Below are 14,785 nucleotides of genomic sequence, written 5' to 3'. Positions count from 1 at the left end.
TTTTGTTTTCTGTCAGCCGAGCAGTTGATGTGTACTGAGCAGGCTCTTGCATTTTGCTGCAGGATGCTTAATTTCTTTCGTCTTCTGAGACAGGACTCAGGCACATGGCAGCAGCCAAACTCTGAACAATCAGGCATCTTGTGACTTTGATTCACATTTATAAAGATATTCATATGCCTATAGATGAAAGATTGGAGGGATTTTTTCTGCATTTCCCCCCCCCATCTCCTGAATTCTAACACTCTTGTGTTTGTTAAGAAAAGTTCATCACACAATGTCATCTTAAAATTCTCCTGGGTATGTTGCAGCACTAGCTGGAGCCCTTTAAAATGTAGTATTCTAGTCTATATTAATGATTGCCTAAGTAATTATTCTAAAAGGTTTATTTTTTTCTTGCAAAAGGGGTGGATGGGGTTCAGCGACCATTTGGCTTGTTTGTGCATGCTAGATAAATTGAGATGAAAAAATACGCCAGCAAATACCATTCCAAAAAGAAAAGAATTGGTGATCTTAGTTACTAACAGAGATATTATCTGACGCAGCACAGAAAACGCACGTGAGGTTGCTCGGGTATATTTATCTGTATTGTTAAAGCTGTTTTTCTTCTTTCTGTGCCATAAGAACTTCTGTCCTCACCATCAGAAAATGAAGTCTTCACAAGCTTTTCTTGTCATTTTTTTTGATATAAGCAAGGAACTAAATATAGGGTATGTATAACACTGACTGCATCCCAACACAGTGTATGTTGGCTCTTCACGCATTTGTGAGTCTCATACACAGCAAGAATAGATGAAGGCTATGACAAGACGATCTCACTCTCATTATAATACAGAACATTTACCATGTACTTTCTGCATTAAAGCAGTGGTTGAACCCATGAGAGTGTACAAGGTAGTTGGTCTCTCTTTTATCACTACATGCCATGGCAAACTTTCTACAATCAGTTACTTATACTCATGGTTAACTGTTCTCACTGTTCTTGCAGACATTTTCCCTTGTCAAAGGTTGCCGGTAAAATGTTTATCAAATATCAAACGTTAGCTCTGGAAACCTTTAGAATTCTTCCATGAGCAGCAGTTCGTACAAATCACATCATGAAGACAAAATGAGGTCCTATACCTGAGCTCACTTCTGACTTACCTGGATGGTAACAACTGTAATAGTTGCCCAGTGCTCCATCCCAAGTGAGAAATTGTGCTTCTGCCTCACAGCAACACGCACCAGACAAAACTGGCATGAAGACCCCCTTCCCCTCTTTTGCCAGGAAGCACCAGATTAGTAATTTTGTGAGTGGAATGCTGATTTCCTCAAGTGACCTGAAGTTATATTGTTCACTTTGGTTTCCCAATATCTTGCACTTCAGCTCAAGCTAAAGTGATTGAGTCCACAAACAGCTAACTCCAGTCCACCGTGCACTGACTCTGCTTTGATGCCTCCCCTAAGCACTTTCCTTTTGCTCATTCTATACTGTAGTCTTCTGGGAACAGCATGGTTGGGTATTTGATGAAGGTTCATACTTCACTCTGCACGTACTTTTGTCAAAAAAGCTTTTATTGCAATGCAAAATATCTTCTGTATATGACATGTTTCTCCCCCTCAGCCCCCTTAAATTTAATGAGTAATCCTTTCTGGGTTTGTACATTGTGATTCTTGTGTGTATGTATGAATATATATACATATCTATATATCTATCAATCTATAGATATTATATTAATACAATCATATATAAATCTGGACCTATATCATTTTATATACACATATCACTAGATACATGTGTGTGTACATATACATATATATACATTACATATACACTATATACACATATATGCACACACATACATATCGTATAATCATAAACATCTGTTGGTTGTCAAGGGACTTTTCTTTAACAAAATAAGTTCCATCAGTGGATTTTACTTCTGTAGTGCAATTTTACAGGAAGTTAACATTTCCACATTCAATATAAAAGAAACAATATACATTTGAAAACGTGCCATAGGACTTTTAATGAAAAAATTAGAAAAGTGCATTATTTTACAACACTACAGTAAATGATTCTTTTTTTTTTTTTTCTCTGTAAAGACATTGTAAAATATATACAGGGTTGCTTAGTGCATTCATTACAAAAGAAAGATGCAATCCCTTGCATAAATTACATATTGTACAGGGGTTCGCTGTCTACTTGGACTTGTAAACATTTGTGTGATACAGTTTTCATTCTTTATGTAAGCTGCAATACATCTTATTTTCATTTGACTGTTGTTGCATTCTAACTCCAGTACGGCATTCTAAGGCCATGTGTGAAGGCATCCTCTCCCATTACAGAGAAGGCCAGAAAAAGAAATGAAAACACAAAAGAGTCTTTAATTTGGTTCTTCGTAATCAAGTTATCACTGGTTTAACAAATCACATCTTGATGCTTATGACCTGCTCTTTCTCCTTTGCTAGGACCAGCTCAACAACTACATTGAAGTTAGAGGTCTGAAATGAGCAAAGAAAACATTTTCTGGGAGGTAAATTCCCAGTGCAGTTTCCACAGCCAAGAGTCTCCTCTTTCTAGATGATCGTGCTCCTAACGCTCTGTGTGCTGCACAGAAAATGTATCAACCAGGGTAGAAATTTAGAGAGGTTTGCTCAATCTCAGGCTGTTGAGGGCCTTTAGAATGCCGTCAATACACCATTGGTAAGTCCGCATATGCACATTCAAAGAAGTACAAAAATGCACCAAAAAGTGTCAAGAGATCCAAAAGAGACACACACTCACAAACACACACATACACGCACGCTTCTGTCTGAGCAGGAAGGCTCAGTCTCCAAAGTAGGAATCACAATTTAATTTCAACATGTATGTGTGTTTGGAAGAAATCCAAGAATTTCCATATAAACTCCTTAGGTCCCAAATTGAACACTTTTATGCCGGTTTCTCATAGATGAACAGTTTGTTGAAGTAAGAAATTGCACCTTGAAGAGACAGTATCCACATTCTTTTGGCCTACTGGAAACAATTTTAAGCCCCCCTCCCATTCTTTATTGACCTATCCAGCTCCAAATAATTTCCCTTGCTGTCATATCACTAGGATCAAAAGTTTTAGTCAATACTCCTCAATGGCAACAAACAGCCACACAAATCTTAACAAGTCAAGGGAAGAGGAAAAAGAAAACAACTTTTTTTTCTTTCACGGTTCACTCCTGACCTTGCAAATAAAGGAACAGATGGATTATTGGTTGTATAGCATATTATAGGAAATTTACACTCTGTAAAAGAAATAGAGATTAGGTTTGCATTCTAAAGAATGAGCTAGTCTCTTGTAATCTCTGCTTACTAATTAGTTGTTTAAAAAGTTTGTAGTAGACAGGACTCTTTCTGGAGCATGTACTAGTCCTTCTTTCATATAAGGTCAACCCAAGAGCAGTCACACCCAAACGACCTTTGTGTGGATTAACCAAATCCATTGAAGTCCAAAAGAGCGGTGCTCAGAGAGGTACCCAGGAAATTACTTAATAAAACCGACTGCTAGATTAACAGAGTCTTAAATCTGTTGTAATCTGGACACTGGGATCCCTCTCTTGTTATGCAGGTAGTATGCTTGTCCTCCAATACACAGAAAGTATCTGCCACAATGTAAATGCATCTAAGCCATCGAAAGGAGGTAAACTGTCGCGAGAAGATCCCTAAATTGTATTGAGCATATCAGTTGTGTTGGTTGGTGGTGACTACACCACACTCTGCTGTACTTGTCTTCCCAGGTCACAGTATCAACAATGAAGAGGAATTTCCTCCTGCTGCCTCTCACTGCAGTATCTCTTCAAACTGGGGATTGAAAAGATATGCTAAAAAGGAGCAAATATGAAATCCATCTTTTCTGGAAAAGGTATGTGATAAGAATTCCTCAAAGAAAAAAGAAGTCACATGGAAAGAAGTCACTGTAGAGCAAGTGGGGCTTAGATGCTGAAGAACATAATTTGGCCAGGTTCTGGTGGCCACAACCACAGCTGTGAGCTGCCCCACAGATCCATTTGGTTGACTGGCATGAAGAAGATAATAAGATGTGCCCACTGCTGCATGCTGAACAAGAAACTCCAATCCAACCACATTGCCGTTCAGAAAGGGGTCTCAAAAGAAGAGCTTCAATCACAGAGATCAGAGAAATGTGCTTTGAAGGAAACATTTAGAAGAAACAGCTATGGAACTATCTGAAGGCTCTGCCACAGAAGTTCCTCATCTTGGTTCCCAAGGAGAATGCTGCCCTGAGCTCATGCCCAGTGTGGAAGTTAGAAGTTCATCCTGTCCTCCCTCACCCAGAGGCCATAAAGAAGTCCAGTCTTTTCCTCTGCCACTTTTAACCTTGCTAGAGAGGGTTTGGGAGAAAGATACACCATAGCATCAGTGTCCTAATCAATCGAGCTTGTGACACAGAAATTCAACTGTACCTTCACTGTTCCCCCAGCGGTCCAGACATGTTTGACTGTGTATCCAGAAACCCTTCCTCCTACAAGCGTAATCTATCCCAGAGAGCACGGCTGAAACACTTTGGCCATTGCACCAAATGGGTACCAGAACCATGCTCCATCCTGAACTACAGCCCCTTGCTCATCTATCTGCGTCATCCCATCTCTCTAAGACACGGCGCTGTTTATTTGCTCTACAGATAAGACAAAATCAGGCCCAAAGCCTGTCTCCACACAGCACCCATTTATTCCAGTGTGAATTAAGAGCTTCATTGCATATACTGGATCTCAGATAAAATCCTTTGCCCAGACACTCCTGTGACCAGCTCCAGTCAACATGCCAAGATGATGCTTGTCAATAGGACAGCTGTGGGATGACCTCCATGTCAGCAATTATATTACCAAACAGGCCTTCTGGAAAGTCATTCTGTAGACTTGAGATTTCAGACTCTGGGAGGCCAAAATCATTTACACACTCTACTTGAGCTAATCTAATTAAATACTGTTATCAGATTAATTAGCCTCTTAACAATAATTATGATTAAGGAGCTGCACACCCATGCTGTAGGGAGAGCCAGCAATAATGAATTAATGTTATTTCTCTAAAGGTCAATTTTGATCATGTTTTGACATGCAGAAACTGTCCAAACACAGTCAATAGGAAGAGGTTTCTTTGCTATGTTGTGACCTCCTGAAATCAGCTGGAGAAGCTTTGCATTTCCCACACATTTCTACAGCACAGCTCTGGGGAGATGCTATCAAAGATGGGCAAGGATACCAGAACCCAGGTCTTTCTGACCCACAGTATGGATTTGCTGCAGGCAATAGGAGGGATGGTGTAACTGATCTCTTCCAAGGAAAAGTAGAGGGAAGATGCTCTAGATGACACCATTTTCCCTGCTTCCTGCTTGACACCAACATCAGTAATGCGATCTCACCAATGACAATCCACTCCACTGTGAACCAGTCATGGCTCATCCTTCCCACACCTCCTGCCACTCCTGCTTGGGAGGATGCTGGCAGGTGAAAAGCAAATAGACTGAACCCAGAAGACCCTTGGCTCTTCCTTAATTTGAAACCACACCATAGACCTGACCAATGATTTACAGACAACGAGCCACACCACTGTGTCTCTTTGCCTGCTCATGTCATTCGTGTTGCCATTTCTCCTGATGGCATTCTCCAAGACAAACATACTCCCAAAATCGCTTCATGAGCTAAAGGATTGTGTCCCAGCCACGGAAGAAGTGGATATCACCCATGTAGGTTTATGCACTTTGCATTTTCTATTTGATTCCCCTCATATTGTTTTTAATTAATCTGTAGATTTCTTTTGTCAGTAGTAATTAGAGTGGAACATTTACATCCCCAGGGTGCAGTTTCTGTAGCATAATGCTTTTCATTAATAGATGAGGGGGATAAAAAGTACAGTGATCTTGGGTCTGAACATACATCTATGAAATGGCAAACTAATGAGTTAATGTCTGGATAGGAAAGGGGAGGAGGGCATATGGAGAAAGCCAGAGGGTTGCTGTGTCTGAAATGGATCTCTCTTCTAGCCTCAAGTGTAGTGCTCTGGATACAGCAATTACTGCAAGCTGTTCCACAGACCAGAGAGACAATGAATCAAAGCCAGGCTAGTGGTATCAGAACTCAGGCATGAGGAAGATACATTATAGAGCATAGTTTCAATTATTATATTTGCTAACTCCACTTGTGAATTAGCCAGCTATGATAAATGTTGTCATGCTGTTGTTTGCTCTGCGTTTCTCAAAGTGAACTAAAAGACAACACAGCTTGGAACTGTGAATATTAATTACCAATAAAATTGCAGCATTAATCCTCTTTTTTTTTTTTTTTCACTTTAATCTGGTGTGGGTGTGTGGGTGTTAATGTATAGCAACCCTCCTCACATGGTCAGAAAGAAAGGTGAGGGCAGGCTCTGTCTTACTTGTTAATTACAATATTCACAGAAAGAGAGACAACTGAAGGCTGAAGGCCCCAGGGATAGTATTTCCAGCCTAAAATTACCAGGCAGATTTGGATGAATGGATTCGATTAAGCATAAAGTATACAGGTTGACTGTTGTCCTTAGGTCTTTCTGTTCTCCGTTAGGTTTAGGAAGGTTTGTTCATGGCACTAGTTGAAGTTGAAGAGATAGTATCTAGCAGTAAATAGAGGTAAAAAGGCTCACACTGCACTTTCGATAAAGGGGTATCAGTCAGGCCTCAGTGTGTTGAACCCAAATCATTTAGGTTACCATATTGGAAATCTGTGTGAGAAAAAAACTAGCCTCACAGCACTTTGATTTCTCTTTAGCTTAGAAATATACAGCAATATGAAGCTGCCAACTTTGGCAAATAGTCCAGAAAGTGACAGCTTATTAGCTGCAACATCCACCTGGGTTCTGCGGGAAACCCACCATGTCTGCATTCTCCAGTAAGCAAGAAGAAGCTTTGCGGACTTCCCAGTGTAACAGGGACACAAATCCTAAAAGCTCCTCATTTCAAAGCTTTATGTTGGACTTTTCCCTCAAGGGGATATTGATGTGTACTTGTACATAACTTGGAAATTTGTGTGAAGGACAATACAGTTTGACTGAGAATCAGTCACAGGCTATGGCGAAGCTTCTTTGGGGAAGAAGGAAAAATAACAATCACCAAACAATTTCCTGTTAAATGAAAGACTTAGGGCAAGGCTGAACAAGTTTAGCGTTAGTAAAGTGTCCATTGGCTTCAGAGGAAGGTCCTGTCACTCCAGACTTTAAAGAAAGAGTTTGCTTATATCCTACTGAGCCCTTACACTTGGGAGTACAAGTGAAGGAAAGACCAGCAAAGGCATAGACCTTGACTGAGCAGAGGACATATCCCCAACAGATTCTACCCAGATCGAAGGACAACAGACTTCAGTATCATGTTATTGTGGTTTCAATGGGAAATAACGTGATGCCTGCTGTTGAGAACAATTTCTTTCTTTCTTCCCACCTTTACTTTTGGCCTCCTTTGACTTTTTACGGGTGAAATTTCTTTTGCCACGTTCATTATCTACATCTTAAATAATTGCATGCTGCATTTTGGTGAAGGGTACCAGCACTTTTCACGGTTTTAATTCAGCCTCAGAGCTCAGATCAACTAGTATAAGAGTCCCCGAGCACCTTCCATCTGTAATCAATTTCTCTGCATCCAATGTCACTATACTATTTGTTTTGATTTTGGTGTGTTGTTATGATGGATAATCCTTTTCATACGCTTTATCTTGCTGGAGTTCCAAAAATAAAGTTTGATATTAAACTTAGGTGACAAGCACGCTGGTCAGAAAAGCACTATTTATTTCTTGGTTCTGAGAGTGTTATGCACCTCTAGATGATGAAAGTAGTGGTGGTGTGATTCTCATTGTAATATGTGCAATATTCCAGTCAATAACAGTCTTTTGTTGAAATATGCATTAAAAAGCCCATGACATTAGTGGAATGGACACACTCCAACAAATCTCTCTGGTCTGGCTTCCTCACAGAGATTATAAATATCTGTCTTAATTAGATCCCAATATTAACAGGAATATTACATAAAGCTAAATGTGGACATACATAAACTTCAACTGAAAGCCACATCAACCCAAGCCCCTGCCCTCTGGTCTGCTCACACCAAGTCATGCCGGAACATTTTCATTCTCCACCTGAGTTCCAATAACTGCTCTTTTTTAAGCTTTTAGCAACAAATATTTTCTTTTTCCTTTTTTTTTTTTTTTTCCCCATGACAAAAGCTTTCAAATCTGTCAGAGGAAACAAGAAATTACCTCCCTCAGGTTTGATTTGCAATAATCTTGATTACTGCCCTGGCATTTCTTTGAGTGCAGTGCTAGGAAACTAAATGAGAACTGACAACATAGTAGATCAACTTGGTCACTTCCCTCCTTTTGTTTTTGGTTTGTTTCTGGTTTTTGTTTATTTGTTTTGGGGGCTTGTTGTTGCTTTTGTTTGTCTGGGTTTTTTTATTTTTATTTTTATTTTTTTTAATAATGATGCTGATTTTGTCCTAATGAGCTCTTACAGAGGATTCCAAACAGAAGTCTATTGCTGAAGTTCACTGTACACCTCCATCCATTAACAACCAAGAAGCTATTTTGGACCCTTGAAGTAACACCCAAACACCACCTCTAGAGCTGCCTCATTGCAGTCATCCCTGTAAAGCATATATATGTACAAAGTTCTGGCAAAGCAGCCCCAGTTAGATCAGTCATGATCTTCCTTATGCAGTAATGAAGACCAAGCAGAGATTTGTGCCTGCATTGTTCTGTTAAGTTTCCTCTTTCGTTTACATATCACAGCATGCTCAGTCAAAGCTATTTTGATGCTTCACTGATCAAACTGATTTTTCCCTTTGATGATAATATGAAATATGATAGGATAATGGGGTTGTTATATAATCAAAGTCGACAGCAGGGAGCTAAATTTGTGTTGTTTTGATGAAGAGTACATTAGTGTGACACAAATAGAGTAATCTGATTTATTATTATTATTTCTAATGCTTAATAATAGGGAAGGGTAGAAGAAATGAGACTCTGGGGAATGAGAGTGCATCACAAAGTGATAGTAGACGTCTGTGTGCTACTGAAACACAGGTTAGGTATTTTGGATATTAGGACGTCTTGTCATAAGCAACACCACTATTATCTGCTTCTATATGAATTTCAAAGAAGTGAGTAGCAAGGAAGAGAGGTTGAGCTGAAAGAAATAATGTCTTAAGTGGAACGAAACTAGTAATGTACCAGAGAAAATACTCAGTGAAAAGCAGTGTCATGGAAAGAAAATGGGTATTCATGTAGGGCAAAGAGAAGGCAGAGGCAGAGCAGACACAAATCAGCTCACCTTTCTCTGGCTAATTTTTCACGTGTAACTGAAAAGCTGGGATTAACCTAGACAAAAGCTTCCCTTTCACAATACTGTCTGTTCCAGTTCCATACAGCCCAAGTCATTACTCACACATCAGTCAAACCACAAAAACGGTGGAAGAGAGAGGCATATTTGGCATGGCGTACTGATGTATACAGATGAGAGTTCTTGTATTCCTGGTTGCTCACAAAGAAAAGTCCTGCAAGAGCTCATGCAAGCATCTGAAAGCGTGCAGGCTTGCAAAGGAAATGTCTTGCCACTTTAGAATCTCACAAAAATATAGGTTGGATAGCATTGCGGGTTCTACAGGCAGAAAATAAAAAATAAATAAACTCATTTTCAAATCCTAAGGAATGTAGGTACATTTTAGCAAAACACTTTCCCGCATACACAGTCATTAGAGCTTTTAAAGCATCACTACAGATACCTGCTCTGGCCTCTTCATATCAGCATACTTAGGTTCTTCAATCACGTCTATAAACTTTGACTAAGCTAAAGCAGAGTTTTTATAAAGACATTGACTTTTAATGCAAAGACTGTAAGTGGCAGATAACCCATGACATGCCCAGGTAAATTGCTTGCCTGATTAAATACCTCATATATTAAAATTTACTCTTCATTTATGGTTCCAAAGGGAAGATTTAGCAATAAATCAGCTAGAGAATGTAACAGATTTGAACTTCTGGAGTTCAACATTATTTATAGAATATTTAAAGATTATTTTTATATGTGGCAGAAATAGATTATTCTTCTTTTCTTAAATGAAAACAAAAAAAAAGGAAAAGCTAACCAATGTTTTATACGATGTAACCATTTTCACAAAACTCTAAATTTTGTGCTGAAAGTCCTGTTATCAATGTTCTCCTTTGCCAGGCAGAGAGAATTTCACTCAAGTTCTGCAAAATCCCAAACTTTTCCTGCTTTTCTGCAGTGTCAAACACACTCAACAGCTGTACGTTATACAGATGTGTATATTCCAGGCATTCCTTTTCTTATTTCCTTAGCAGGAAAAGAAACCTAGATTTATTTGCACTTCTGGGATGCCACCATCAAAGACTACAAAAGTGAATTTGGACAGCACTGTGAACCCTATGGGCCACCCTCATGGAAACCAGCTTCTAGATGGTAATCACTGAGGTGGTTTTACATGTCTTGAAACTGCTTTTCTAGGTATGTTTCTTTCAATACTTCTGCCATCGGCATTTGCCTTAGGACTTGGTACCAGCAGCACACCATTAATGCACCCAGCACCCTCTCCTACTGTGCTGAAGGATGTTATCACCAGATGCCAGGATGAAAAAGTCTGTCCTCATCCATCCTCATTAAGAATCTTAAACTATTTCTTCACTAGTCTTAATAGAGCTTTTCACGCCACAGCAATTTATAATCCCAAAGGAAGCTGCACAGGGGAGTCAAAGTCATGGATACTCGCTTTTCATTTACTTGTTGAAACACAGATATGGGAATTAGGAGAACATGAACGTATTTGATATAACTAATAATTTAAAGCCAGGGAGAAGAGAATGGAGGAGGAATGACATTCCTTATTTCTCCCTATTAATGCTTTTTATCGATGCCTCTTTGAAAGGATATCAGCATCCATCAGCACACAGAGCTCAGAGCTGGGGCTTGGACAAAAACACACCATCTAGTTTGAAAAAAAAAAAAAAAGATTATTGTTTTTACACCGAGAGCACAAAATGGTAAAATCAGCAGGAGGTGATTAGTGCCAAAAAAGGATGGGTTTTGTACAGCAAATTAACACAGAAGGTGATTTAAAAGATGATAGGATTAAACCAGAGACAAAGGTGCAGACTGATAAAACTCCCAGCCCTATCCCTGTCAAATCAAGCACAAATCTCCCAAAAGCACTAAATCCCGTGTAATCATTGCAAATTCCTATTGTCTTAAAAGGGAGCTGGATTAGGCCTCTAATTCGGTTCTGTAAAGTCTGTTTGGTCCAGATGAACAACTGAATGATGGACAATCTCTATGACGTGGTCTCAACAGCCTCCACTATGATTTGCCAATGTAATCACTCCCAACACTGGAATAAAACTGCTTTTGCCCATTACTGCTAAATGCTTTTTGCCTTTCCACCTAGCGAAAAAGCAATATCACATCTAATCTCACAAGTTCCCAGTGAGCCAAACACAAGATACTGTCCCTTGAATTCTTCCTGAGACCAACAAAGGCTTTCCATTATTTACAAATCAAAAGCATTTAGAGACAATCAACTTTATTTTTTTATTTAAAACATGGAATGCCCTTTTGCTATCATATAAGAAAAAAAAATATACATCCGCCTATTTATACCCATCCTAATCCAAGCATTCCAAAAAATGTAATTCTTATTCATGCAGGTAATTTCTGCACATAATAATAATAATAATAATAATAATAATAATAATAATAATAATAATAATAATAATAATAATAATTTTATAAATAAAAATAACAAAATGCACTCTTTAGTTCCAACAATTCTTATGATCAGCCTCAAAAATTCCACTTGCAAATTGTTGGAACAGTTGAAAATGATAAAACTAAACATAGTTAAATCAATAGGATTATTTGCTTTTGATTATTACTTCCATTGCTAGTTTTTCTTGTGTTTTTATTATGCATACCAGTTTTACAAAGTGCATGCTTTATTTTATTTATTTATTTTTTTAAAAATTTTGAACTGGCAAGCTAAAATGGTCCATCTTTTCCTGCCTTTTTTTGATGTCGATACAATCTAAAATCTAGCATTAAAAAATTTATAACGATACACCTGGTATATTGGCTGCTTATGGCGCATGCTTGTCTTGGCAAAAAAAAATATAAATAAATAAAATCAAATTGGCTCCCCTCCCTCCCTCCCCATTTCTTTTGGAAGCAATCCAAAAGTTAAAAGCAGGCTGGAACACAATTGCTTCAAGGGAAAAAACAAACAAACAAAACAAAAAACCAATAAAATAATAATACCTGATGCGTCAATTTTTTGTCACATGGCACTGTTTGTGGAATTGCACGCACACGCACACCCAACACACACGCAAGCACGCACGCTGCAACCTGCTCGTGAGGAAAGTAGTTTATTAGGTCAGGAGTGCCAGCGGCACATGAAGGCTCCCAGCTGTGTGTGCAACTTTGGATTTGGTACCCACTTCACGTCACCTTGAATCCTCTGACATCCACCGAGGGGGTAATGTAAGGCATACTTTGCTGGAACAGTAAATAATCCATGCTTCATGCTCAAGAGCTGAGTCTCGGAGGAGGACTGGCTTTCTCTGCTCCCTTTGGCCTCGCTCCGTCTCACACAAGGAACAAAAAGAAAAACCCCAAAACAACGGAGAAGAACTGGGGAGAACAAGGAAAGCAAAAGACAAATCCCTTTAAATGGACTTTCGCCTTTTCATCAGCCTGTGGTTATCTGTAAAGCTGTGCAACCCAGGTGAGACGGAGCTGACAGGAGATGGGAAAAGGCTGTTTTTTAATGTGCTTGGCGAGATCTCCTCAATCTTGTAAGAGATGGAGTGAAAGTACTGGGGGTTCAGCTTCGAGCTGAACGAATTTTGGTGGGACACCACCCGGCTGGTGTACTCGTGGGACCTGTAACACATGCAGGAACAAACTGACTGAAGGTCTGTTACTTCGGCCTTGTACCGTGGCCGACCATGCTGGGAGTCCTCTTGGATGTGGATAATCATGCTGTTGCGGTTCCCTGCCAGGGACGCCCGTTCCTCGGCATCCCGCCTCTCGTCCTCGCTGTTCATGGTTAAGAACCTGAGAACAACCAGATTTAGAAATGCCCCGATGACTGTCAACCCCACCAGAATGTACATAAAGCTAAAAGCCACGTAGAGAGGCTTCTTTTGAAGGGCCCCTTTGGTTTGCAGGGCCACATAGTCTCCAAACCCTATCGTAGTCAATGTTATAAAGCAGTAATAGTAAGCATGGAAAAAGCTCCATTCCTCATACTGGGAAAAGGCTGCTGCTCCAATGCAGAGTGTTCCCATGCAGGAGAAGAAACCCACAGTGACCATGTTTTCCATGGAGACCTCGGTGCTCCTCATCCCACAGCACTTTTTGATGCGTTTCAAGAGGTACTTGACGAAGGTGTTCATGCGCTCGCCCAAGCTCTGGAACATGACGAGTGTCAGTGGGATCCCCAGGACCGCGTAGAACATGCAAAAGGCCTTCCCTGCGTCTGTCCCTGGGGCGGCGTGTCCGTAACCTGGGAGAGGGAATGAAAAGACAGGGCAGTCAGCAAGGCAGGTGTGACCACAGAATTGCAGAGACTCTGATGCCACACCAAGATCCAAAGCTGCAGGAACATTGGAGTCACTCAATCTGCCTATCTCATCGCCTATGTCCTGTATCCAGAGCAAATAAAATGTAGAACAACAAGTTATACACACAGCAGTGGGAAAGATGGAAGAATGGGCAATCCATCCTACTTCAAATAACTGTGCAGTCTCCTAAACAAGATCGTATTGCGCTCATTTGCTAAAGAAATTTTACATCCATTCTGCATTACATGCAATAGCAGAAACTTTGGAAATAGGTGGACTTGCCCACAGAATTTTTAGAGGAGTTGGTGTTGCCCTGTTCCAAAACCAGAGTACGCTGATGGCATCCAAATTCTGTGTCTGCTGGCAGCATGGAGTTAACAACATTCACAGACCCATCGACCAAAAAACCTCTTTTTCACACTCTTCCACACTAAACAAACAATTCTCTTAGGCAATCTATGAAATCTACTTGCTGCTCAAACACCACAGGACTTCAGGGGTTTAATGCCTGCTATATCTTTAATTATTGAAGAATAAACAACTTAGTATCTTGTTTTATATTTTTACAACTTTTACAGCTAGTCTGTCAAAGGCATTTGTGTCAGGATGTTAAACTAATCCAGGACAGATGTAGCAAATTTCAAAGCATAGTTTACAAACAGTAAAATCGTGGCTAAACCTTTATTCTGGATCGAACTGTAAGTATGGGGAAGTCTGTTTTGAAATTATAATTTCACTTTTTCACATCACACAGCTTTGAAAATCTACATTTCTTACAGTTAAGATTCTAAGTGACAGTACCAAAGTCTCCAAAATGGGATGGCTGGGACCACCAGCCCATGGTGTGGATAGCACTTTCCAGACTTCCCTCAGAGTCAATGAATAGAAATATGCACAAGTGCAGCTTCTCTCATCTATGCCTAGCTGTCTAAAACAGGTCAATGAGTTATTCTGAGGAGACACCTATTTCTCTATGATCCTTATAATAGAAAACTTGGGACAGAACTCAGTTCAAGATTAATATACCTAAATTTTGGTATCTGTATGTGTCCTAGATGCCCAAGCTCCCACTATAGTCAACAAAGACTTAATGAAAACAGCCAGTAGTGAGTTATTTAACTGACCATCCCAACACTTGTCTACCTTGTGGCAAGATGAAATGACA

At 39.7% G+C, this 14,785-nt stretch overlaps 1 protein-coding gene across 1 annotated transcript in view; it reads right to left on the bottom strand.

Moving 5' to 3' along the window:
• Positions 1-1,574: 1,574 nt before the first annotated feature.
• KCNK9 (potassium two pore domain channel subfamily K member 9) overlaps positions 1,575-14,785 on the bottom strand; it is a 97,911-nt gene continuing 84,700 nt past the window's right edge. The window contains exon 2 of the mRNA XM_065832344.2: positions 1,575-13,562. Within this exon, the coding sequence (XP_065688416.1) occupies positions 12,721-13,562 (842 nt within the window). The 3' untranslated portion in view covers positions 1,575-12,720. The remainder of the gene's footprint in view (positions 13,563-14,785) is intronic.

Source organism: Patagioenas fasciata, chromosome 2, assembly GCF_037038585.1.
Source record: "Patagioenas fasciata isolate bPatFas1 chromosome 2, bPatFas1.hap1, whole genome shotgun sequence".
NCBI lineage: Eukaryota > Metazoa > Chordata > Aves > Columbiformes > Columbidae > Patagioenas > Patagioenas fasciata.
The sequence above is the reverse complement of the archived record's forward strand: the minus strand, read 5'-3'. Positions and strand labels throughout refer to the sequence as shown.